Below are 24,404 nucleotides of genomic sequence, written 5' to 3'. Positions count from 1 at the left end.
CGATCGCTCATCGGCTACCAGTGCAGGTGTGGACTAAACCACTGTGCACCGTTTTAATGGTGTAGAGGGTCTTCAGAGACCATCCAGAATTATTGTAAATGTGGACTTCAGCACAAACTGGAGATTTTATTTTCATGAAACTTCCTTATTTTAATTTGCATATTAGGACTAGGGCGGCCCAGAGACCCGGGCCTGGGTCAACTCCCGGGATGACACCGGCCACAACCTATGAGTATTAGCAAAGATTAGCATCACGAACCACATGGTCCTCAGTCCCAGCAGCAGGTCTATCATCATGTCCAGATGATCACTGAGGATGTGAGATGAGATCAGCTCATGGAGGCTGTAAAGCTATTCAGTTTACAATCAGTCATCTGTAGCTGGTTCAGATGAAATGATCTCAGTAACACTTCCATCACGTTTTATCCTATTGTATGTTCAGATAATCTTATATCTATCTAGCTCGTATAGGGTCTGTCCTCCTTGTAGCAGAGAGAGAGATACAGAGGTTGTAAGTGAAGAAATGGGATATGAAGGTTGCTCTGAAGGTAGTGAGGAGGTTGAGGAGAGGAAAGCAGAGGAGCAGGAAGACAGCGAGAGGCTGAGGACTGCAGCAGAGTTTCTGCCAGATGAACCAGGACTACGGCCAGAGAAGCCACTTAGAGGTCAAATTAAGATCAGGTTTATTATCTTTGTCTTACACCATGGGAAAAGAATTATTAAACCGTGAGAACAGTCCATCACGTCCACATAGGGGCCCATCAAGATGGTTTATACGTAGGGCCAGAATATCGTGCTATGGATATTAAATCACTCATCTATATGGTATCAACAGGAAACATCTGGTTTCTGTAATCAGAGATGCTTCCTCTCTCTCTCTTTATTCTCTCAGCTGCCATCCTCTGTCAGGGGAGTGCACCTGTGCAGCAGGATGGGCGGGGCTTTTCTGCAACGAGACCTGCCCGGCCGGTTACTATGGTGAGGGCTGCAGGGAGGCGTGTTCCTGCGCCAATGGGGCCGACTGCGACGGCATCACTGGAGCTTGCATGTGCGCACCGGGATATATAGTAAGTACACAAACACACACCAGCGACATTCTGTTCCTATGAGTTCCTTGTTTTCACCTCAGTGGTCAGTGAATGCACCACTGCTCAGTGTTTATGAGAGTTTGGTCCAGAAACTCCAGGGTACGATCAGCTTACATAGACACCAAACTCTCCTTTACATCTCAGTGCTTTGAAAAAACATTTTATGGTTACTTTATCATAAATCAATAAGAACCTACAACAGCATTTTTTTCTACAGCTCATTTCGCTATGTAAACTGAACACTGAGGACAAAACAGAAGAAAAGAAACACAACACATTCACTGGTAACCATAGAAACGGTCCACATTATGGGACCCACCTGTCCACTTACTTGTTTTTTTCCATCTGCCACACATGCACAAAAACAAACTGAAAATGCGTCATTAGAGAGAACGACAAAGGTCATGCAAAATAAACAGTAAATGTCTCAGATGGAACAAATCTTGGACACTGGATGTTTGGGGGTTTTTTTTCCCTTGTACTTAATTTGTAGGATTTTAAAGTCTCATAATTCACTGAATTTCAACTATTTTAACTGAAAAACGATTTGGTGAATATTTTGCTTTACATACAATTCTGTTGACCGTCTTAGCGTTACCCCTCGTTTCCTCCGGGTGCATGTGCGTTGCATTTCAGCTGCGCTGCGGTTTTGTTCCGACCTCCGTGGGGCATCAATCCACACGGGGAGCGTGTCAGGTGCGGCGCGCCCTCGAGTGCAGTCCACCTAGCTGGATACACAATCATGAAATCACAGGGGAATTTAAGAATCTTGTGATTCTCCACTTCCAGGATAAACGTCGTCCACAAAACAGTGGGACACCCTGACTGATTCAAGACGTAATGTTTACGTGGTTCAGCAGCGCAAATCTGTACGTATGAAGGTAAAAATGTGCCAAAATGAACAAACTTATACATTTGATGTGAAAACTTGTAGAATAAAATGTGAGAAGTTGTGCATCGAAAATCTTCCTCTGAAATTTTCTGCTGTAAAGAAAACTCACACACACGTGAACTGAATTTGAAGTTACAGAGAAAAATAGTCCATCTGACAAATTATCTTCCATAGTTTACTTGTAATTACATTTTTTTTTAAGTGTTCATTTTGCTTCACAACCTCAACTTAGCAATTACAACTTCCTGAATCTGCTGCTGCAAGTCACAGATGTGCTCTCGCGAGTCACAGCGTGATAAAACTGTGGCCTGACTTTTGGCTCATTCCTTGCGAGATATTTGTGCCAAAACTAACTTGTGTCTGAAGACGTGAGAGCAGAGGAGGGGGCGGGGCTTAACCAATCAGAGTGAACGGTCGTGAGACCAACGTCTCCAGAGTTTCTCTTGTCGGACCTCTTGGCAGCTATCGCTATGGCGCACCAACCTGCGGTAAATTACTTCATTAACCATCGTTTTGACTACCCCACTGTGTGTTTTAGGAGTAAACGAACATATGCTCTAACAAAATGTATAAAGAATTACATTAAGATCAAGTGAATACACTCTTTGGTGTGTATGAAAGGTGACTGCTGGCTAGCTGAACAAATCTGAACAGTTCTAACTAATAAAAGAACCAAAGAACCAGAAACACACACACCTGAACCAAAGCATCTCTTAGTGTATAAACCTACTGGACACCGCAGTGCTGAGTCAGCATGCAGAGGATGAGGAAGAGGAGGGTCATCAGCAGCATCCTGGAGCACCAAACCAAGCCACCGCACCACGAAGACCACCTGGTAGGGACATAAAAGTTGTCCACAGCGTCCCCTGGAAGACATGTGTTTTCTCTTGCTGGACGGTTATTTGCAGGATCATGTAATTGGGTGGGTGGGACTTCTGAACAAGCAGCAGTTTAGAAAGTAAAATATTCCATTCAGGGATTAAAATTAAGATTTAGGGTTTTTTTGTCTAAGCTGAATCCAGGATTAATTTTTTTCATGATTTCTATGATTTTATGATTTGGAGACGTCTGTTGGTATATTTGCTTCACGTAGTTGCACCACGGTGGGATCTGCTTTGCTCTACAGAAATGTTCTTTAATCACACAGAACAAGAAATCAGCCACTTAAATTCATCAACTTAATGAAACCCTGAAGAAAAAGATGACCGTTAGCACAGAAATAAACCATCATCACATCATCATCCTTATAATGAAATAGTTTTGATCAATAAAATCTGGTATACAGGATCATTTTCACTCAACTGCATAGAATTTTTCATGTCAGGATTTTCAGAGATCTGCACCAAACAAAAATGTCTTTTTTAATGAAGCTCAGTAAACACTTTATTATGACTGGCTATGTTTGAATTTAACAAGTTAGGACTTGCTTGACATGGGTGGGGACACGTCTCTATCGTCCCTACCCGATCCTGCACCCATGGTTGGAAGCAAGAACTGGTCTAGGGTCTGAACCGCATCAGAAACGGTGATTGCATCCATCAGCTTAGCAAAGATCAAAATATTCTGACTTGTTAGCAAATTTGGGTCAAGCTTCTTAAAATCTCCTACATTTCCCAGCATGCACCACTTTTCATGAGGGATGTGCATCGGCACATCATTAGCACTAATTATTTTAAACAGAAACACATCAAACAACTCTTTTAATTCCAGATTTATTATATTGAATCATCTAAAGGCTGAAAATTGGCCACTAATGTGATCAAGCTGATTCCTGCTGTAGAGAACATTTATCTTCCGGACTGCTTCCTAACTTTTGCTCTTTGTTTGATAATTAGGACTAGAAAATATTGTTGGATGATACAATATTTGGTGAGGGGATGGAAACCTCTGCTGAGCTTCACCCTCCTTTCTTTGGCAAAACTGTTAGGGAGACTAGATGTCTTTGATCAGAAGACGCTGGTATTGACTAAAACTTGGCTAATGAACGTCCTCTACATCTGTCAGAGCTTTTAAGTTGAAGTACATTGCATCAGCTATAGGTCTGGTCTGAACAAAAACAGACTCAGAGGCTCCAGCTGCAAGAAATCAAAGAGATTTCCACAGAAGCTAGTGGAAGGATACTTCACTCCAGAATTCTTTATTCAGAAGTTTGCTGCCTTTGTTCTCAAAAACTATGAACTAGCACCAGATGCAGGTTTTTTTCTTTTATTTCAGCCAGCATGTGCAGGAGCAGGTGCATCACGTGCTGACTTTGATTTATCAGGTGCTGGGGATTCTGCAGGACCAGAGAGGGGAATCCTGCAGGTGCAAACCTGCTGATGTGGGTCACAGAAAAGTGTGTGTAGACGTTGTCTCGACACTGGGATGATCAGCTTCTTCTTTTCATTATTTTAATTAAAGGTAACATTTAACTTTTGAAACTCCAGCTTTTAATCCCAGTCAGCATCAGACATGATGTTTCTCAGCTGTCAGATTGGGAGGTAAAATGATGTAAAATGAATGAATGAATAGATAAAGCAGCATAAAGGTCGACCAGAAGAAGAAAGCAGAATTTATTACTAACAGAACTTTGTAGAAATAACACACAGACCAACAGTGACCAAACCTTTTCTCATCTCATCGTTCTCTCAAGTCTTGGCTTTCAGGAGAAAAAATATTGTTATTGAAACAAACACACAACAGAAACTATTTCCATGTTTCCACTTTTTCCTCATTTCCAGTTATTCCTGCTACTATTTACCTGCTATCCTCACTAAACCAACTCCAGCTCAGCTGCTTTGTGGCGCCACCGTGCATCAGAAACGTCTTCTTGGCTTTATTCCAGCCATAGAGGAGCATTATTTTTCTTCTTTTCACACACACATAGAACTTTCTGCTCACTGGTTGATCTTTGGCTGCTCCTGATTGGACGTTACCGTCAATCTAAGCTCTCTGATTGGTGGAAAGTCTGACAGGAAGTGACTTCATCATCATGTCCAGGTCTAAATAGAGGTCTCTTAGCAACATAGTAGTGATGGTGATGTTTTTATGGTGAAATGTGATAAATAATGCTGTTATCATGGATCATTGTGGATTTTAAGAGTTGAGCTTTAACATGCATTTACAAGACAAAAAACAGCAAAAATATCCAGACCTTTAAAGGGTTAACCCATTTACTGATATTGAAAACATCATTACACATTCTCAACATGAAGCAGCTGCAAATCAAACAGGTTAGCCTTTTCAGCCTGGCCTGGAACCAGTCAGATGGACCACTCCCCCGTCGGTAGCTGCAGTAGAAGATCCATGATCCACACTGTCGGCTGTCTGTGGAAATTAACCCACATTTTAATCTCAGGAGGAAAAAGATCACTCTTTACTCAAGCTTAGTTTCATCAGAGTACATCTGGCCAAAGATGGCAGCTGAGCTAAGCAAACATTGATGGTGGTAGTCATAGCAACTTGATGAAGGCCAACATCAGCACCACTCAGAGGAAAACAACCACACGGGATTGTTTGAGCTCATTTCATCAAATCTGAAAGTTGGAAAACGGGCAGAAATCAACTCTGCAGATGCAAAGGAGTAACACTTTTTCATTTATAAATCACTTTTTGCAGATGAAGCCCATCTGAGATGTCACCCACACTTTCTACACAGTTTTGCATGAACACCCAGTCACATTGTCCTTTATTCACCGTCTGAGCCTGGTTGGCCCTAAACTTTTTACACCTTAATGAGGAAAAAAATGGAAGTGATGGTGTTTGGTCCCAGTGGCTTTTGTGAACCCTGCTCCATTGATTTGGGTCCTTTGGCAGGTTTTTTTTTTTTTTTTCATTCACTTCTTTATTGAGTTTTTAAAAAGCAAAAAAAAATAAAAAAAAATAAAAAAACAAAAAGACAAAAATAATACATAACAATACTCTGGTACACTTGTGTTACACAGACTGTGGGCTATTACAACCAGCACCCAGATACCTAATGTTTTAAAATTTTGACCGTTCATATTCGGTAGTAATGAAAGTTTAGGTACCAAGAATATTAAAAGACAGTTTAAACTTATAATCAATAAACATTTATAACAATGTAGCTTAGAACAAGGGTGTCTAACCTCCGTCATACTTTCCATTAGGGATACATATGCGATCGGAAATAAGACTAGGATTTCACATATACACCTTCCATCTCCACAAATGATACCACATGATCTGGGGGTAAGTAATACTATTCCTATCCCAAATCCCCTCTTAGTTGTTTCACATATTGTAGCCATCCTTCCCAAACGGCATTGAGTTTGTCCAGTTCCAATCTAAGAGAAAAAGTTAGTTTCTCCATTTGGTAAATGTTCATCATTATTTCAACCCAGTCATCTCCCCTAGGTGCTACCCCACTTCGCCACCTCCTGGTGATTGTCTTTTTACTGGCCACCAACATGATCCTCAACAATTTGTAATCTTCAGGTTTCTTTAGGTTAAGCTTGTTCGTCCTTCCTAAAAACATATCTTCAAAGGTGAGAGGGATATTTGTTTTCAGCACCTTATCAACACTTTTTTTAATCTCACCCCAATATTGACCTATTACTGGACATCCCCAAAAGATGTGATAGTGATCCGCTCTGGCTTCTCCACATAGTCTCCAACACGATGCATCTACATATTTTCTTTGTGCGGGTGTCACAAAAAACCTTATTATGTTCTTCCATCCATGCTCCCTCCAAAGTGTGGAGCTGGTGGTCTTCCATTGTATTTCGTTTATTTCTTCCCAGTCTTCCCTTGGTATCTCAATATTTGCTTCCCTCTCCCACTTTCCTTTTATATAATCTGTGGTGTCAGTTTTCAATTCCTCTAGAGCCATGTACAGTTTGGAGACAATTTTTTGAACCAACTTTGATTTACATGCTTCAACCATTATTTTGATTATCGTTGGTTGGGAGACATCTAGATCCTCTTTTTTTATTTCCTGCCCTACATAGTGTCGCAACTGGAGATATCTGTGGAAATCTTGATTGTTTAGAACATATCGATCCTTTAGTTCCTGGAAACTCATCATTACCTTATCTTTAATAACTTCCCAATACATCTTTGGCCCCCTTTCCCATTTTTTAAATGTATTATCTAACTTATTGGGTATGAAATCCGTATCATACGCAATCCATCTCAGTGATCTACACTTACCCATCAAATTGTATTTAGTCACAATGACAGTCCATATCCTAAGAGGTACCTCAAGCCATGGGTTTGTTCCTTCTTTTAGATAGGATCTTAGTTTACTGTCACATATAGTCGCCTGTACTGGAACTTTTTCTATTAAATTTTCATCTATGTCCTTCCATTTTGCAAGATAATCGGGGTCACATAGGTGCAACAACACTTTGAGCTGTGCGGCATAGTAATAGCTCTTCAGACACGGCAATGCCAGTCCTCCCTTTCCCTTTGATAACTGCATTGTTCTATATTTGATTCTTGGCCTCATGCCTTGCCAGACATATCTGGAAATCATTTTATCCCATTCTTTAAATTCTGTCTCCGTCACTTCAACTGGAAGAGTCTGAAATACATATAGCAGCCGGGGAAGAACATTCATTTTAATTATCTCTACTCTTGATGTTAGACTTAAAAAAGGGATTAAGCTCCATTTTCCCAAATCGGCTTTTATTTTCGATATTAACTGAGTATAATTAGATGATTTCAACTGTCCCAAATCTTGTGTTAGGTTTATACCTAAATACTTCATTGATTTCTGTCCCCACTTAATTTTATAATTCTGTTCAATAGCCTGATTTGGTTCGTAATTAAAGGTGATGACTTGAGTTTTTTGTATGTTAATTTTATACCCAGATAGCCTCCCAAATTCCGCAAAGACGGTCATAAGTGTAGGTAACGATGCGTTGGGTTTTTCAAGATAAATGAAGATGTCGTCCGCAAACAAGGCTATTTTATGCTCTTGTCCCGCAATAACTATACCTTTTATAACCTCATGCTGTTTTATCCACTGGCTCAAGGGTTCCAGGAAGATGGCAAAAAGTAATGGGCTAACCGAACACCCTTGTCGGCAGCCTCGTTCTAGTGTGATTGCGTTGGACAAACTTCCATTGACTTTAATCCTTGCTGTAGGATTTGCATATAAGGCCTGCAATAACTTAATACTAGTTTCATGGAAATTAAACTTCTTCATAACCCTATATAAGAATTCCCACCTAACTGAGTCAAAAGCTTTTTCTGCATCAATCCCCATTATCAGTGCTTCTAACTTATTATTTGATATATACTGCATTATATGTAAGGTCCGGCGGATATTATCATGTGTCTGGCGACGTTTGATAAAGCCTGTTTGATCCAAACTTATGATATCTGGCAAAATTTTCTCTATTCGCCTTGCTAAGATTGCTGTGAAGAGTCTATAGTCTATGTTGAGTACACTTATAGGTCTATAGTTGGAACAATTGGTTTCATCCTTTCCTTCCTTCGCAATTACAGAAATAATTCCCTCTTTCCATGAATTAGGAATCCCTCCTCCTTGTAGTATCCAATTAAAAGTCCTATGTAATAATGGTAATAGTTTGTGTCTGTAGATCTTATACCATTCCGAGATGTATCCATCAGCTCCAGGGCTCTTATTATTCTTGAGTTTAGAAATTGCCGTATTTATTTCTTCCATAGTTATCTCCAATATTAGAGCAGCATTTTGTTCTTCTGTTACCTGTGGTAAATTTAGCCTTTCCAAAAAACTATCTATCTGTAATTCATTATCATGGTTCATTTTAGCATACAATTGTCTATAATAGAGTTCAAAACATTTATGAATTTCTCCTGTTTTATACACCAATTTCTTCGTTTGTGGGTCTCTCATTTTGTAAACGTTTCTCGTTGCTTGTTGTTTTTTAAGCCTATATGCTAACAGTTTCGCAGATTTACTTCCGGCCTCATAATTTCTTTGTTTGGAGAAGATCAGTTTATTCTGAATTTCTTGTGTTAAGATGTCATTTATCTCTGCCCTTTTCTTTCTAATCTCGGTACATTTTTCCTTATCTAATGTATTTTTATGTTCCCTTTCAATCTTTTCTAAATCAGCCTGCAATGATTTCAACTTTTCCTGTCTTTTCTTTTTCAAGTATGAAGATCTAGCTATTAGTTTCCCTCTCATTACCGCCTTACAAGCATCCCACAGAACGGACGGGCACACCTCCCCATTATCATTGTCATCCACGTACTCCTGAATTTCTTTCTCAATTTCTTCCCTCATGCGACCATTTAATAAGTTTGAGTTAAGTCTCCATAATGTAGTTTTCTTTTCGTTCTCCAGGTGCATTTTTAAATACACCGGACTATGATCGGACAAGTCCCTTACTCCAAACTCGCAACGTACCACCCTGTATCGATCTCTATTATAAATCAAGAAATAATCAGTTCTTGAGTACAGAACATGGGGCGCAGAAAAATATGTGTAGTCTTTTCCAGTAGGATTAAGTTCTCTCCATATATCTAAAATTCCAAGCTCAGACATCATTTTACAGATTTTTTTCCCCGTGACACTTTTTTGCACATTTTTCCCAGAAGAGTCTAATTGTGGATTAAGTCTTTGGTTGAGGTCTCCTCCCCCAATGAAAATACCCTCTACCTCTGTTGCCATTAAGTTAAACAATTGCTTAAAGAAATCCCAGTCTGATCCCGGAGGCGCATAAACGTTAAGTAGTGTGACTAGTTCTCCTTCCAATCGACCCGTCACTAGAATGTATCTACCTTCTTTGTCTTTTACCACTCTCAGTCTCTCAAAACAGAGTTTATTTGATATCAATATAGCCACCCCTCTTCTATGTCCAGATTTATATGACGCTGAAAACTCCTGGTTATAACCATTCCTTTTTAATTTGTCATGCTCCTTGTCGGTTAAATGGGTCTCCTGTAAAAAGAGCACTTCTACCTTCTCCTTCTTCATTTTACTAATTATCTTGCTCCTTTTTATCGGGTTGAGTACTCCGTTGACATTATATGAGGCAATTTTAATAGTAGTCATTTTCTATATTTTAACTTATCTATTCCCTCCTACTTGTCCTTCCACCCCATTTGCTACAACACTTAAACATTAAGAACGAGAACAATGAAATAAACAATCGAACCTTATCAATAACAACTTCCAAACAAGAGGTCCAAAACTTGACCTTTTCTGAGCCAACTCCTAGCTCTAAGGGATAGACCCTGGACCATGAAGGCCAGGGGCCCTTTTGGCCTACTTTGGCCCTGTTCATTTGTCCAATATTTTCAAGAAAATTAACATAAAAGAAAAACAGTCCCGACATGACCATTACTTAAAAGGAAGGGAACTCTCAGTTATTTATCAAAAGTGCTAGCTGGGCGCATCAGGTTACCTTAATCGCCCTATATGCCACCTTTCACCTGGCTTTATGCATTGTTCTTCACTGTTCCTTCGGAAAACCTGCAGTTTTTGTTTGTATCCCATTGATGTCGTCCCGTCCGGTTTATCCGCTGCTTCAGCTCGACGCCACATCTGTCTCCGTATCCTCTCCATCGGGTCGTCTGCTGGTTTGATGACTCTCACCTGAAATCCTCTCTCTACCATGTCCTTGGTTGCCTCCGTCGCCGTGTTATAAGTCCGTGTGTCACCCTCATAGAAGACACGGAGCTTTGCCGGAAATGGAGTCTGAAAACGAATCTTTTTCTCTTTCAGGATCTTCTTTGCCTCGATATATTCCTTACGCCTCTTCATAATCTCGGGAGCATAATCATGATCCACAATAACCCGCCGCCCTTCGTACAAAAACCCTTTCTTTTCCCAAGCCAGCTTGATGATTTCTTCTTTGCATCTGTAACTCAGCAGTTTAACAACAATTGACCGCGGAGGGGCATCACTTGGAGGGCGTGCTGACAGCGCTCTGTGAGCCCTCTCGATATTGAGTGCGAATGACTGTGGCAATTCTAGTTGTTCCCTCAGCAGGTTTTTTACAAAGTCAGCCATTGACTCCGTGTTGTCCTCAGCCCCCTCTTTAACCCCGTGCAGTCTTATATTTTCTCTCCTGGCGCGCCCTTCTTGGTCTATCAGCTTCTCCTCAAATCTCTTTTGAAGTTTAAGCAGCTCCAGTGTAGCTTCCTCCACGCTCTGAACACGGTCTTCCGCTTCGACTATGCGCCTTTCTGCCTCGTCAAGTCTGCCATTCGTTTTCGTGATTTCTTCTCTTATGTCTTTAAGACTAGCTGCATTTTCCCGGCGAAACTCTCTTATCTCCCGCAACACCGTATCTAAGTCCGCCATGCTTTCAGCCACTTGCCCCGGTGTCTCCCGATGCGCCTCCGCCAGCACGGGGATAGCTTCAGCTGCTAAGTCTGCTAGCTCCGATGTTAGCTTATCGTGTTTGCTGTCGTCTTTCGCGTTCTTCCCCGCTTCGTATGTCGTCTTTTTTGGTCTTCCTTTAGTCATAATCCCTGCCCCCGGTAATTTATTCACTCGTTGTCCTTGAAACACTCACATTTAAACCGTACGGGGCATTATTACTGCATAATGTCGGGGAGCTGTGTTCCTATGCTGTCGCCATGTTCATGGTTCCGACCGGAAGCCCTTTGGCAGGTTTTTTAAAACCAACAGTCTCAAACTTGGGTTTTAAGATGGACAGCGACTTTAAACTGGATTGTCAAATCAGCTCTGTAGTGAAGTCCAGCTTTTTCCACATCGGGCAGCTTGCTAAGGTCAAACCTTTTCTTAAAAAACAACACTTTGAAACAGTAATCCATGCCTTCATTACATCTTGGCTGGATTATTGTAATGCTCTTTATTTTGGGGTTAGCCAGTCCTCCCTCGCACGTCTCCAGTTGGTGCTAAATGCAGCTGCACGCCTCGTAGCTGGAGTACGTAAGAGGGAGCACATAACCCCCATCCTGGCCTCCCTCCACTGGCTGCCAGTACACTACAGAGTTCATTTTAAGATTCTTTTATTTGTTTTTAAACCTTTAAATGGTCTGGCGCCTCCTTACCTCTCTGAGCTACTCCACCCCTACGCTCCTGCTCGGTGCCTCAGGTCAGCTGACCTGCTGCTCCTGGACGTACCGAGGTCCAAACGGAAGCTCAGGGGGGATCGAGCTTTTTCAGTCGCTGGTCCAAAACTGTGGAATGAGCTCCCTCTCCACATTAGACAAGCTTCTTCATTGTCTATTTTTAAAACTCATCTTAAAACCCATTTTTATTCTCTGGCTTTCAGCCCAGTGTGAGACTGTTCCTGTATAGTGTGTGTGGTTTGTTTTATTTATTGGTTTTGTTTGTTTTTAATTTGTTTATTCTTTTAAAATTGCTTATTGTTTTAAAACTGTTTTAAAACAATAAACAATTATTTTATTATATTTTATGATATTATTTATTTTCTGGTTGATTTTTGTACTTTATGTGTTGTTTTGTCCATTTATGTACAGAACTTTGTTTCAGCTGTAGTTGTTTTAAAGGGCTTTATAAATAAAGTTGAGTTGAGCTGCAGCTCCTCCTCTTCCTCCCTCTCCTGTTGCACCTTGAAACACAACACCAGCTGTGGGAGTGGGTAAGGATTATATGCAAGTGTGGGGAGTGAACCACCAACCAAATCCCACGCAAACATATTTGAGGCAGAGATCCACCAAAAACCTGGACAATGTTGAAATTTTGACCGGACACATTTTTTTGCTCTAAAAAAGTCACCAAAGTAATAGATGGTCGGATCTTTCCATACTAATGACCGGTCTTTCCATACTTTTGGCCAGCCAAGGCAGCGTCTAATCCAGTGGGTCACCAACTTAAGCATGCTAATTGTTAGCCTCTAACACCAGTGTCTCCTTACTGACAAACCTCAGAGAGAGTGTCTGGTGCCCAGTGGGTCACTAGCCTGGAGAAACTAGTCATTAATCTTTCCACTGCTAATCACATCTGGGATGACACATGATCCAATGAGCAGGTTAAATGTGTTCAACCAGACTACAGAAGTCCCAGTTCTACAGACTTGAATCACATGTATGAATTTAGTGAGACAATAAGAAACATTTTATTTTTAAATTGTGTTTGCGAGGATGAACCCAACACAGATTTATAAAGAAAATCCAAAACAACTAAACGTCTGAGAATGAACAACAAAGACTTACGTGATTCACACATGTGGTTCACATGTTCACACATAAATCACATTTATCTCTCATGGAGTTTTTACACATGCAGTTTACATTTAAATCATATGTGAATTACAGGTGTTTTAGAAATGTGTTTCACGAGCCAATCTCGTGTGAATCACACATTTTTAAATTGTGGTTAAAACATAAATCACATTTGTCTAACATGGGGCTTAAATGTTTCTCACATGTGGTTCACATGTGAAATTTGTGGAAAGTCTCATGTGTTTTTTCCGTGATGATAAGTCAGACGGTCTCTCCAGGCCGTTTGAGTCTGATATCATGAAGCGATGAGCATCAGTAAATTGTGGGTTGACAGGACGCCTCAGTAACCTGACCTGTCCCGCTGAACTCTGATCGGCTCGTCAGCCCTCGGGCGCTTCACTGGAAATTAATCAACATGAGTCAAAACACGCTTGGACTTGTATGGATTCATTTCCACCAACATGAAAGCGCTGGTGGACAGTACATAGCTTTTTCCTGGACCTAAACCCGGACGTCTCTGACCTGCTAGTCTGAATAACTGTCCCTTTAAATTCATAAAACGTTTTATAATTAATGTAATTTCGACCCACAGGGAGGAACTGTGGAGCGATTTTCCACATTTCATTCATTTATCTGCAGCTATTCAAAGAAATCTGTTAATTTATTAATCCATGATCATCTTGAATTTTAGAAAAGACAAATGAAAAGACAAAGCTCATAAAACACCTAATTGCAAAATAAATATCAGGGTCCATCGATCTACTTTTGTTTTTCCAGAGGTCACTTGTTGGAGCTCACGTCCCCTGATGACTTTAATCATTGAGCCCACACATGTTATTTATTAACAAAGTTAATAAAAAAAGTCAGTAATTCACCAACTTTTTAATAAACCTCTCTCTACCCTGCCTGTGCCATTCGACTGGCTTTGTGAATTTTAGATGAATAGCAGTTTAAAGGCAGCAGGTTGGAAGCGGGCAGCTTTAATTAACAGAGTTCATAATTGGAGGTCCTGATCAATGCAGCAGCGGGTCGGAGGTGCAGTTTGAGTGGACCTCGTCTTCACAGCTGGTTAACGGCACTGAATGAGGTTAGACACCCCGCTAATGCCAAGTTGTCTGTCTCTTTGATGCAAGCATGTACTAAATTGATTGGACAAGCTCAGACATCATGCTGCTCTGCAGGGATGCCATCAGTGATGATCGTCTCTCTCCTCCCCGCTTCCTGTGCTGCTTTATTGCATCAGCACCAACAAATTAAACGCAGCCACGGACTTATAATCAATTTAAAGATACGCTCTACGCGAGAGGGAGCTGCAGGAGAAGCAGATGGTGAAAACCTCCATCAGTTGTTGATCCAGAGGACTGGAGACAAACTGCAGAAAGAATGATTTTAACTGGAGCTAACTTGTTTACTCTAGTCATTGCTGAACTGTTGATGGTGCGTTCAATGACAAATGGGGAAATCAGAAAGAAATCAACAGTAGAAGCTGTAGTTTCCTTGTTTGTATAAAACATGGTGAGATTTCAACCAAAAAGCAAGAACCATGTTCTGATGTCCCACGGAGGTTGTGGTTGGTTTGGACCTGGAGGTCGGGGTTTGGACCTGGAGGTCTGGGTTTGGTGTGGTCCTGTAGGCTGTGGTGTGGACCTGGAGAAAGTGGTGTGGACCTGGAGGTCGTGGTGTGGACCTGGAGGTCGGGTTTGGTGTGGACCTGGAGGTCGTGGTGTGGACCTGGAGGTCAGGGTTTGGTGTGGACCTGGAGGTCGGGGTTTGGTGTGGACCTGGAGGTCGTGGTGTGAACCTGGAGGTCGAGGTTTGGTGTGGACCTGGAGGTCGTGGTTTGGTGTGGACCTGGAGGTCGGGGTTTGGTGTGGACCTGGAGGTCGTGGTGTGGACCTGGAGGTCGGGGTTTGGTGTGGACCTGGAGGTCGGGGTTTGGTGTGGACCTGGAGGTCGGGGTTTGGTGTGGACCTAGAGGTCAGGGTTTGGTGTGGACCTGGAGGTCGGGGTTTGGTGTGGACCTGGAGGTCGTGGTGTGGACCTGGAAGTCGGGGATTGGTGTGGACCTGGAGGTTGTGGTGTGGACCTGGAAGTCGGGGTTTGGTGTGGACCTGGAGGTCGTGGTGTGGACCTGGAGGTCGGGGTTTGGTGTGGACCTGGAGGTCATGGTGTGGACCTGGAGGTTGTGAACCTACAGACATGAATCATTCATGACTCACTGTTTATCAGCCTGTCTTACAGTAAAACACAGCTGTCTCTCTGTTTGTGTGTCCTGTTTCCAGGGAGACGACTGCTCGGTCAGCTGTCCTGCAGGCCTGTACGGGACCAACTGCACCTTGCCATGCTCCTGCAACAACGAGATCTCCTGCTCGCACATTGACGGCTCCTGCATCTGCAGAGAAGGTTCGACTCACATCTCAGCCTCATGCCATCTCAGCATTCTGGTTCTTACTGAGGTCACAATTCAAGTTTTAACTTTAGTGGAAAAAAGAAGTTTGTCTTTGGAAGAAATTAATTTTCCATAGTTAGATGTTTAAAACTGAATGCTTCGTGTCTTCAAATGTCATACCGATAAAAAGAGGAGCTGGTACTTTCCTCTTTGGTGTTTGAATCATGCAGCAGCTTTAACTCAAGGCATCACCTGTAGTAAGATCATACAACAGTAAGACATTTATCTTAGACTGATATGTGAAGTCAAATAAAGCAGTTTTATGGAAATACAAGTTCCAGTTGGCTCTGAAGTTTGTTAACAATAATGATGGATGTTCTGAGTCCCCCTTTTAAAATGGTGGAGCATGGTTTAGTCCACACCTGCATGATGGTTTTACCTGAGTTACGTAGCCTGCTGGTAGCCTACATATCGCATGAACGGACAGGCACAGGAGGCAGGAAAAGGTGGAGCTGTCAGAGCTTTTAACTACCTGGACGAAATGGACGTGTCCTCCCACTAATCCTCTTACTCTGCCTACTCAGTGGAGGACATAGTGCCTGAGTGATATCTAGTCACTTAAACTTAATATTTACATCTGGAAAACTCTCCTGTTAAACTAGAACATTCCTTGAATATTCCAGGAGCTTCTGGGTGGGGCCTGGTAGGGAGTCTGTCTGGAGGTGAAGTTATGAAACATTCTCAGAGACAGAATCTGTTATTTAAAACTTTTTTTACCTTTTATTTAATTATATTGTCCTCAAGTTAAACTTTCTGACCCCAAACATGTTCAAATACAAACACAATCAATATGAAGAGCTTTTTCCATCTTTTGTTCTCTGCTCTACTCGCTCAATATCAACATGTTTAAATATTTATGCAGCCTGAATCTTTCTGGAAGTTCGGGTAATTAAAGTGAAGAAACATGAAAGTTTGTTGGAGCAACAGCTGCCTTTCAACCTGTAAAACAGAAAAAATGGATAATATCAGAGCCACTGTGTTAGAAACTTAAAGAACAGACGTTCAGAAAGATGAACAGACTTGTCAGGACTGTTCATTCTTGGGAATAGAGCCGATAATCCCAGATTAATCCCAAATTCACTGGAATCAAATTTCCTTGTTTGTGCATACAGACTTGGCAAAATAAATTATTCTGATTTTGGGGTCTCAGTCTTACCCATCTGACCCAAAAGGGTGGAGCTTGACACCCCTGACCTGTTGATTGGCTGAATATCATTTCCTGTTCAACCTGGCAATGAGAAGAAAGCAGGAATAGCGTCATGTTTAAACACACGGTGGATTTTTCTGTTGTTTAAGAAGAAAGGAGACAGCCTGCTGGATGTCCAGCAGTTGGTTCTGGGTCACATTCTTCTTTGCTATAATCCAGGGCAGGCATCACGCTGCTGTGACGTCATGTTATTATGTAGCCGACACATCTATCGCTATCCGGCCAATATGCCGCCTACAAGGTAAAGCTACAGTAGCAGAGATAACCGAACTAAACCGTCCCATACCGACCCGGACCTGTTGGTGGAAATGGGACGTAAAATTGAGTGTGAAAGGTGCAACATTTCTCAGCTTTCCCCGCCCAATCAAACCGAGTCCCCTGGACCATCCTGATGTCAAAGCACCCTCAGGACCAGTAGTCTTGTGCCACAAATGGTGCGAACAGATTATTAACTACGGTGAATGTTGTACATTTTGAGTCTGCATGTTGCAGCGTTGCAGTTAAAGACATATCTCTTTCAGGCTGGCAGGGCGTGGACTGCTCCATCCCCTGCTCCAGTGGCTTTTGGGGCCTGAGCTGCAATCAGACGTGCCAGTGCGCCAACGAGGCGGCGTGCGACCCAGTCAACGGGACCTGCACCTGCTCGCCAGGCTGGAGGGGCGAGTACTGCGGCGTACCATGTCCTGTAGGTGCTCGTTTCTCTTGAACCATCCTACACTCATGATGCTTGGTCAGAGTTCCATAAGTTCATGAAGCTCATACGTGTTTTGTCTGTTATGTTCTTGCTCGGTCAGGAGGGATCATACGGGCTGGACTGCAGAGAGAGATGCGACTGTGTCCACGCTGATGGCTGCGACCTGGTGACCGGCGCCTGTCGATGCCTCGCAGGATGGACTGGTGAGTTCTGCTGCTGCAGATTCAGGTCATCAGACCAAATAAAGGCCCAAAACACACAGACACACACATAATATATGAAAGTCAATCAGTCAGTCTTTATTTATAAAGCACTTTCTCAAGCAAATTACAATTCAACAGCAATAAAAGAGCACAAACAATACATTCCTACACCTACTATTAGACACTCCTGTGGGGTTTTAGGAAACTATAAGACCTTCAATGAAAAAGAACAATAGAATTTAGGACTTCACATGTGGTGAAGAGAAGCCAAAACAGGGGGAATGTGGTCCTGAAGGTACCAGTCAAAACTTTTGCATGTGAGTTTTGGATCAGCTGGGAGATATTTGTACAAGCAGCTAAAATGGGATTGCACTAGTCCAGTCTGCATGGACCAGCTTGACAGCATCACTTTAAGAAAGAATGCTTCTGAGTTTTGGCTTAATTTCTGATGATGCAGAAGGCATGTTTACAGTAAACAAAAATGGTCCAGGACCAGAACCCTGTGGAACACCAAAGTTACCTCTGGCAGCTGTGGAGGACACATTTTTAGCATGGACAAAGTTGGTATGACTCAATCCAAAGCAGAACAAATTTCACATGTAATTTTACAAACATACCTCTACCCACCCCTCCTACCTCCTTATACACCATATGACAAGACTAGCTGAGCCAAATGTGAACATCTTTGTGTGGTGAGGCATTAAACGTCAACACTAGAGAACCACAGCGCTGTGGACTACAAACTGCCACTCATTTCTTTTTCAGATTATGTTTTTATTGTTCACATTCACTGTATTTACTTCAGAATTAGAGTTTTTAACTGAAATGTTCATTATCTTCATGTTTTATCATTCGTGCTCATCTGGGTGTTGCTGGATGTACAGCTCAACCGGAGCTCGGGACCCAGTTACTTAGATCACTTTCTTTTTCTTTTTCTTTTTCTTTTCCTTGCGTGGCTTCAGCTTACAATATGCAAAGCAGCTTCACTATGAGAAAAAAATAACATTGCAATCGTTTTTTCAACTTGAAATGTCTTCGGATTGTGATTATTATGGTGATTTTTCTTAGTTTTTTGTGCCATCTTAGGGCATCAGGATTACTTAATTCAGTCTTACGAGGGCCGCAATCCAGCCGGTTTTCAATGTGTTCCTCCTTCAACACACCTGAATCAAATTAAATGGATCTAACATCAGTGTCTGCACAATGACTTGTAAAGAATAGAATAGAATAGAAATACTTTATTAATCCCTTTGGAGAGTCCTCAGGGAAATTTGGGAATTTGTAGTGTAGCATCATTAAACATTAAACATGTTTTGATAAAGTATTAATTTTAATAATCAATATAAAATATAATTTATTCATTTACACCTCAGAGCACCACCAAGCTTTTTCACTTCGTGGAAGCATGGAAAACCATTAAAGTCTTAATTAGTTTATTAATTGAATAAATTAATAAATTCAACTCGATTAAATCAAATCAGTCTCAACAGGCTAACTAGTAAGTTCTGATTTGAAGGGACCAAAACATGATTCAAAGGAAAGAAATCACAAACAACGACTAGTTAAATATATGTGAATATTTATTAACTAGGCTACAACTGTATGATGTCAAAGGAAATATTTACAAAAGGTGAGCGTGGTGGGTGCAAGTGTGATGTCCAAACCAGACTCTTCAGGGAAGGCAAAGCAAAGTGTGGAGCAAAAATGAAAGCAGACGTTAATTAAACTGTGGATTTCTGAATCCTATGCAGCTAAATGGCACCATCTTTTTAAGACGGGAACCTAGCTGGAAAGAGCCAGTTATTTCACTATGACCGATTCTGTAAGGCAGCAGTCGTAGAAAGGAGACTGGTCGCACTCGTCCGATTCCGTTTGGCCCGAGTCGACTCACTTTCTGGTGAACAACTCCGGCGCGCAGAGGAAGCCTGGCTGGTGCTTGAGTTCCAGCTCCCATGAAGGCCAAAGGTCCGTCATTCGTGGTGGTCTGCAGGTTTGGGTCTGCAGGGTTCTCCCTCTCTTTCGGTCTCGTGCCGAGACGCTGCCGGGTCGAAGGTGTCAACAGATGCTGTATAGTAAAAGTTAGATAAAAAAGTCCAGCTTTGATGAGCCGAAAGGGGAAAAACTTAGGTAACTGGTACTGAAGTGTGCAGGCTTGATTTAACCAGTTAAAAAATATATAAAATAAAAAGTAAAACTGAGTTTAACGAGTTATAGAAAGAGGTGTTAAAAAGAAGGCACAGCTTTTAGACTGGTGATAAAACAATTATTTTTCAAATATGCTTCAGCTGTATATTCCTGTTTAATCTGGCCTTCCAGTCCTCTGGGAGAAGCCACATCCAGACCTGAGCTGGAAGCTCAGTGGGAAGCTGAAGCAGGTGTGTGAATACCTGGACAGACACTCTGAAGGGATAAGAGTGTGAGGCAGAAAGAAGACTAGTCAGTACCGCACTGATTCAAACGTTTCATTCAAAATCTGATGGAGAGTCAAGCTTGGATGAGTCTGACAGCTCAGACCTCTTCAGTAATTCAGCTTTAAAGATGTTCCTGAGATGGAAACTCCTTCAAAGCTCGGTTCTCTGACCTCTGCCCCAGGGGTTGATTACGACAGATTTTTGGTTCAGCATCAGTAGCAGTGACATCATCGGTGACATCACAGCCTGTCATGATGAGCAGTGATCAATATGAGCAAACAGACGGAGAACTGCTCAGAAAAACAAGTCTGAGGTGTGTTTACAGCCATTTAAATGAGAGAAAACATGCTGTGGTTAAAAACGTAAAAAGCAGGAGAGATCCAGAACGTCTCCTTTTAAACCATGTGGTCACAGCAGCTGCTTTCCCTGGCTCACTCCTGCTAATACATTTTTAGTTTATATAGATAGAAATATAATGAAATATAAAATATGTTTAATACATATTAAGTTATTGAAATTCTGGGAAAAAAAATTAATCTGAGTAATTTCATAAACAAATTTTAAATAAAAATAAAAAAATATTTTTAACTCCAGCTATATATATATATATATATATATATATATATATATATATATATATATATATATATATATATATATATATATATATGCATGTATGTATATATATATATGCATGTATGTATATGTATGTCATGGTTTATGTTCTTTATTTTGTCATATTTAGTTTTGTTTCCAGTTTTGTTAATTCCCTTGTGTTCCTTGTTTTCTGATTCCGGTTCGTTAGTTTACCTGGTCTGATGACTCACTCCCCTCACCTGTTCCCTGTCAGTCGTCCTCTGTAGATAAACCCCTTGGTTTCTTTTACTCAGTGCCAGATCTTTGTAGCAGTTTTCTCTGTGACTGTCTGTGTCAGTAACTTTGTTCCTTGAATTAAACTCTGGATAACTGTATTCATCTGCCTCGTCAGTCCAATCTTGGGTCCACTTCCTCTCCACTGCTGTGACATAAATCCTTACATGTAAAATATAAGTAATAAAAAATCTAAAATATAGAAATAAAGTATGCAAATTAATAACATAGGTTGTTCATAATGTTTTAATAAAGGATAATCCATTAAATATAAATATCTTGATAATTTACACTAAAAGAAAAATGTGCTTTTGAGTTTTCATTTTTTTATGGCTATGATGGAAACAACACAAAAAATGAAAACAGAAGAACTAAAACCCAGATGATCCGTTAGCTTAACTTCTGCATGAAGAGCTATCTGGACCACAGTGACCTGCTGATGATGGAAGCTGTGGGTTGGAGATGATTCTCCTCTGATCCGGACCGGATGGAGCAGAACCCTGCAGATCTGAACGGGTCAGTCAAGGACAGATTGTCAGACACATTAACACACTTTAAAGCAGAGGTAAATAATGCCTGATTTCTTTTTTAAGTTCACACTGAACCCGGCAGAGATGGAGGTGAGCACAGGGAAGTTTTTTTGCCCTTCTGATAAGGAAACGAGGATGAGTGTAGAGAAACGTGTTCAGAACTTCTTATAAGTCAGCAGCTGAAACATCTGAGATCACTGTTGTATTTAAAGGGAAAAAAGTAAAATCAGAGCTGAGGTTAGACGGAGAGATTCCTCCAGCTTGGAGGATGTTATTTAACAGATTAGAATCAACATGAGCTGATGGAGTTTGAGGGATCAAACAGATTAAATCGACTCATAATCACTGAATTTAGGAGAATCTTTGGATCAAGCTATGAGGTTTTCTCTGCATCTGCAACTAAGTGGCATCCACATGAAAATGATGATGTCTGTATCAAAAACTTGAACAAGCCAGCAAACATGCAGCATAAAAATGTGCATTTTACAGATTTATTCTTAGCATTTACACTCACCAGCCACTGGGTCAGACCCCTTCTTCCTCCAGAAAAGCTTTAATTCCTGGTGTGATAGATGAAGCAGGTGGTGGAAACCTTCCTCAGAGGTTTTCTCCATATAAACATGACAGCATCACACAGTTGCTGCAGGTTTGTCGGCTGCATCCATGATGAGAATCTCCCGTTCCACCACATCCCAAAGCTGCTCTACTGGACTGAGATCTGGTGGCTGTGGAGGAAAACATGATGACTGTTTGTCCATCCATAGCTCAGACTGATGTAGTTATTCAGCTCACCAAGTGAACGTTAAATCTTTCTCTTGATCTGATAAAACACAAGACTTGCTGGCTGTTTCCGCTGCACAAACTCCGCCTGTAGCTCCTCTGCCAGCTGCTGCAGAAACTTCTGTCGTGCAATTTGGGTGCTGGAGTGCTGCTTGAAGGGGACGTGAGCATTTATTCCAGCAAGGTCCAGCAAGTTGTAGAATACGGCCGTTGGAGTCCAGTGAACTCATGGTCATGTTCTAGAAAGCAGGTGGAGATGATCTGAGCTTTGTGACATGGTGCATTATCCTGCTGGAAGTAGCATCAGAAGATGCTCCACTGTGGTCATAAAGGGATGGACATGGTCAGCAACAATACTCAGGTAGGCTGTGCTGGTTAAACCAGGCCACGTTGGTACTAAGGGGCCCAAAGTGGACCAAGAAAATCTCCCCCCACCATTACACCAGCAGCAGCCTGAAGCGTTGATCCAAGGCAGGATGGATCCATGTTTTCATGATGTTTCCAGCAGATTCTGAGCCGAGCATCTGAACGTGGAGCTGAAATGGAGACTCATCAGACCAGCAACGTTTCTCCATCTTCTATTGTCCAGTGTTGGTGAGTGTGTGTGAATTGTAGCCTCAGTTTCCTGTTCTTAGCTGGCAGGAGGCACCCGGTGTGTCTTCTGCTGCATCCTGGTCCAGACAACTGCTGCTCTGGATGTTTTCTCTTCTTCAGACAATCTCTGGAAACCCTGGAGATGGTTGTGGGTAAAAATCCCAGTAAATGCTCAGCAGGGGGAGGGGGAAGCTGTGTAGGCTGCATTGTTAGCATAAAGTAAGTTCTCCCTTCCCCTGCTGGGAAGATCAGACCACAACCTGGTGTGGTTAACACCTCAGTATGTTCCTGTGGCTCAAAGGCTGCCTGTCTCCTCTAAGCCTGTGAGGAGGTGAAGTCAGACTGTGAAGCTCTGCAGGACTGATTACATGCCACAGTATGAGACGCTCTCCATCAGCCACATGGAGAGGATATTATTTTGATCATGGGCTGCGTTACCGATTACATAAAACTTTGTGAGAGTATCACTATCCCAACCTGGAATATGTGCTGTTTCCCCGACAACAAGCCCTGGATCACCAGCAACCTGAAGCATCTTTTCAATGAGAAGAAGTGAGCCTTTGGATCAGGAGATTGGGAGTTAAAGAGGATTTAGAGGGAATCTGAGGAGGTGTAAGGAGGCCGACAGGAAGAAGCTGGAAGACTGCCTCCAGCAGAACAACACCGGAGACGTGTGAACAAGATGAAGGAGATGCTTTTTGACTTTAGGAGGAGGAAACCTGCACACCAGCTCATCAGGATCCTGGTGAGGAGGTGGAAGTTTTGGACAGCTATAAATACTTGGGTGTGCACTTGGACAGCAGACTGGACTGGAATTCTAATACAGATACTGTGTACAGGAAGGGGAGGAGCAGACTCTCCTTCCTGAGGAAGCTCAGATCCTTTAATGTCTATAGCAAACTGCTGGAGATGTTCTTCCAGTCTGTGGTGGCCAGCGCCATCATGTATGCTGTGGTGTGCTGGGGGAGCAGCATCAGCTCCAGAGATGCCAGCAGGATCACTAACTAATCCATAAGGCTGGAACGATCATTGGACAGAACCTGGAGACAGTTAAGAGACAGGAGGTCCCTGAACAAACCAGCCTCCAGCATGGACAATTCCTCACATCCACCGTACAGTAAACTGGAGGCCAGCGGAGCCCTTTCTCTACCAGACGCTGCAGCTCCGCTTCATGAAGAGGTTCAGGAATCATTCCTTCCTTTCACAATAACCCTGATCAATAACTCCTCCATGTGTGAGCAGTGATCATCATCTCTATATTTTACCCAAACACACCCACCAACCCATCTATCTATCTATCTATCTGTCTATCTGTCTGTCTGTCTGTCTGTCTGTCTGTCTGTCTGTCTGTCTATCTATCTGTCTGTCTGAAGACACTTTCCAATAATATAAAAAGTTAGATGCGTCCTTCATTTTCCTTTCAGGTCATAAAGTTTGTTGTCTTTAAACCACAGTGAGGAAACTTAACTGCACAATGCCACAAATCAGTCCTTCACATTTCCTCTTCATCATATCCTCACCCTCCTCATCCTCACCTCTCATCTTCGCCCTTTGTTTTAACTTTACAGCTAAACCAACAGTGGCTTTCA

The 24,404-nt window shown here is 41.9% G+C and overlaps 1 protein-coding gene and 1 long non-coding RNA gene across 2 annotated transcripts in view; one reads left to right on the top strand and one right to left on the bottom strand.

Annotated features, from left to right (window-relative positions):
- Window positions 1-24,404, top strand: part of LOC121643868 (multiple epidermal growth factor-like domains protein 10) — a 142,791-nt gene that overhangs the window by 90,161 nt on the left and 28,226 nt on the right. Inside the window, exons 7-10 of the mRNA XM_041991455.1 lie at window positions 893-1,067; window positions 15,360-15,480; window positions 17,255-17,418; window positions 17,528-17,630. Of these exons, the coding sequence (XP_041847389.1) occupies window positions 893-1,067; window positions 15,360-15,480; window positions 17,255-17,418; window positions 17,528-17,630 (563 nt within the window). The remainder of the gene's footprint in view (window positions 1-892; window positions 1,068-15,359; window positions 15,481-17,254; window positions 17,419-17,527; window positions 17,631-24,404) is intronic.
- On the bottom strand, window positions 318-24,404 carry LOC121643873. Its single transcript, XR_006011184.1, has 5 exons — window positions 24,394-24,404; window positions 18,542-18,549; window positions 18,371-18,373; window positions 11,587-11,592; window positions 318-399 (listed from the first exon to the last, which is right to left on the bottom strand). It is a non-coding gene; the product is annotated as an uncharacterized LOC121643873 (long non-coding RNA).

Source organism: Melanotaenia boesemani, chromosome 1, assembly GCF_017639745.1.
Source record: "Melanotaenia boesemani isolate fMelBoe1 chromosome 1, fMelBoe1.pri, whole genome shotgun sequence".
In the NCBI taxonomy this organism is placed as follows: domain Eukaryota; kingdom Metazoa; phylum Chordata; class Actinopteri; order Atheriniformes; family Melanotaeniidae; genus Melanotaenia; species Melanotaenia boesemani.
The sequence above is the reverse complement of the archived record's forward strand: the minus strand, read 5'-3'. Positions and strand labels throughout refer to the sequence as shown.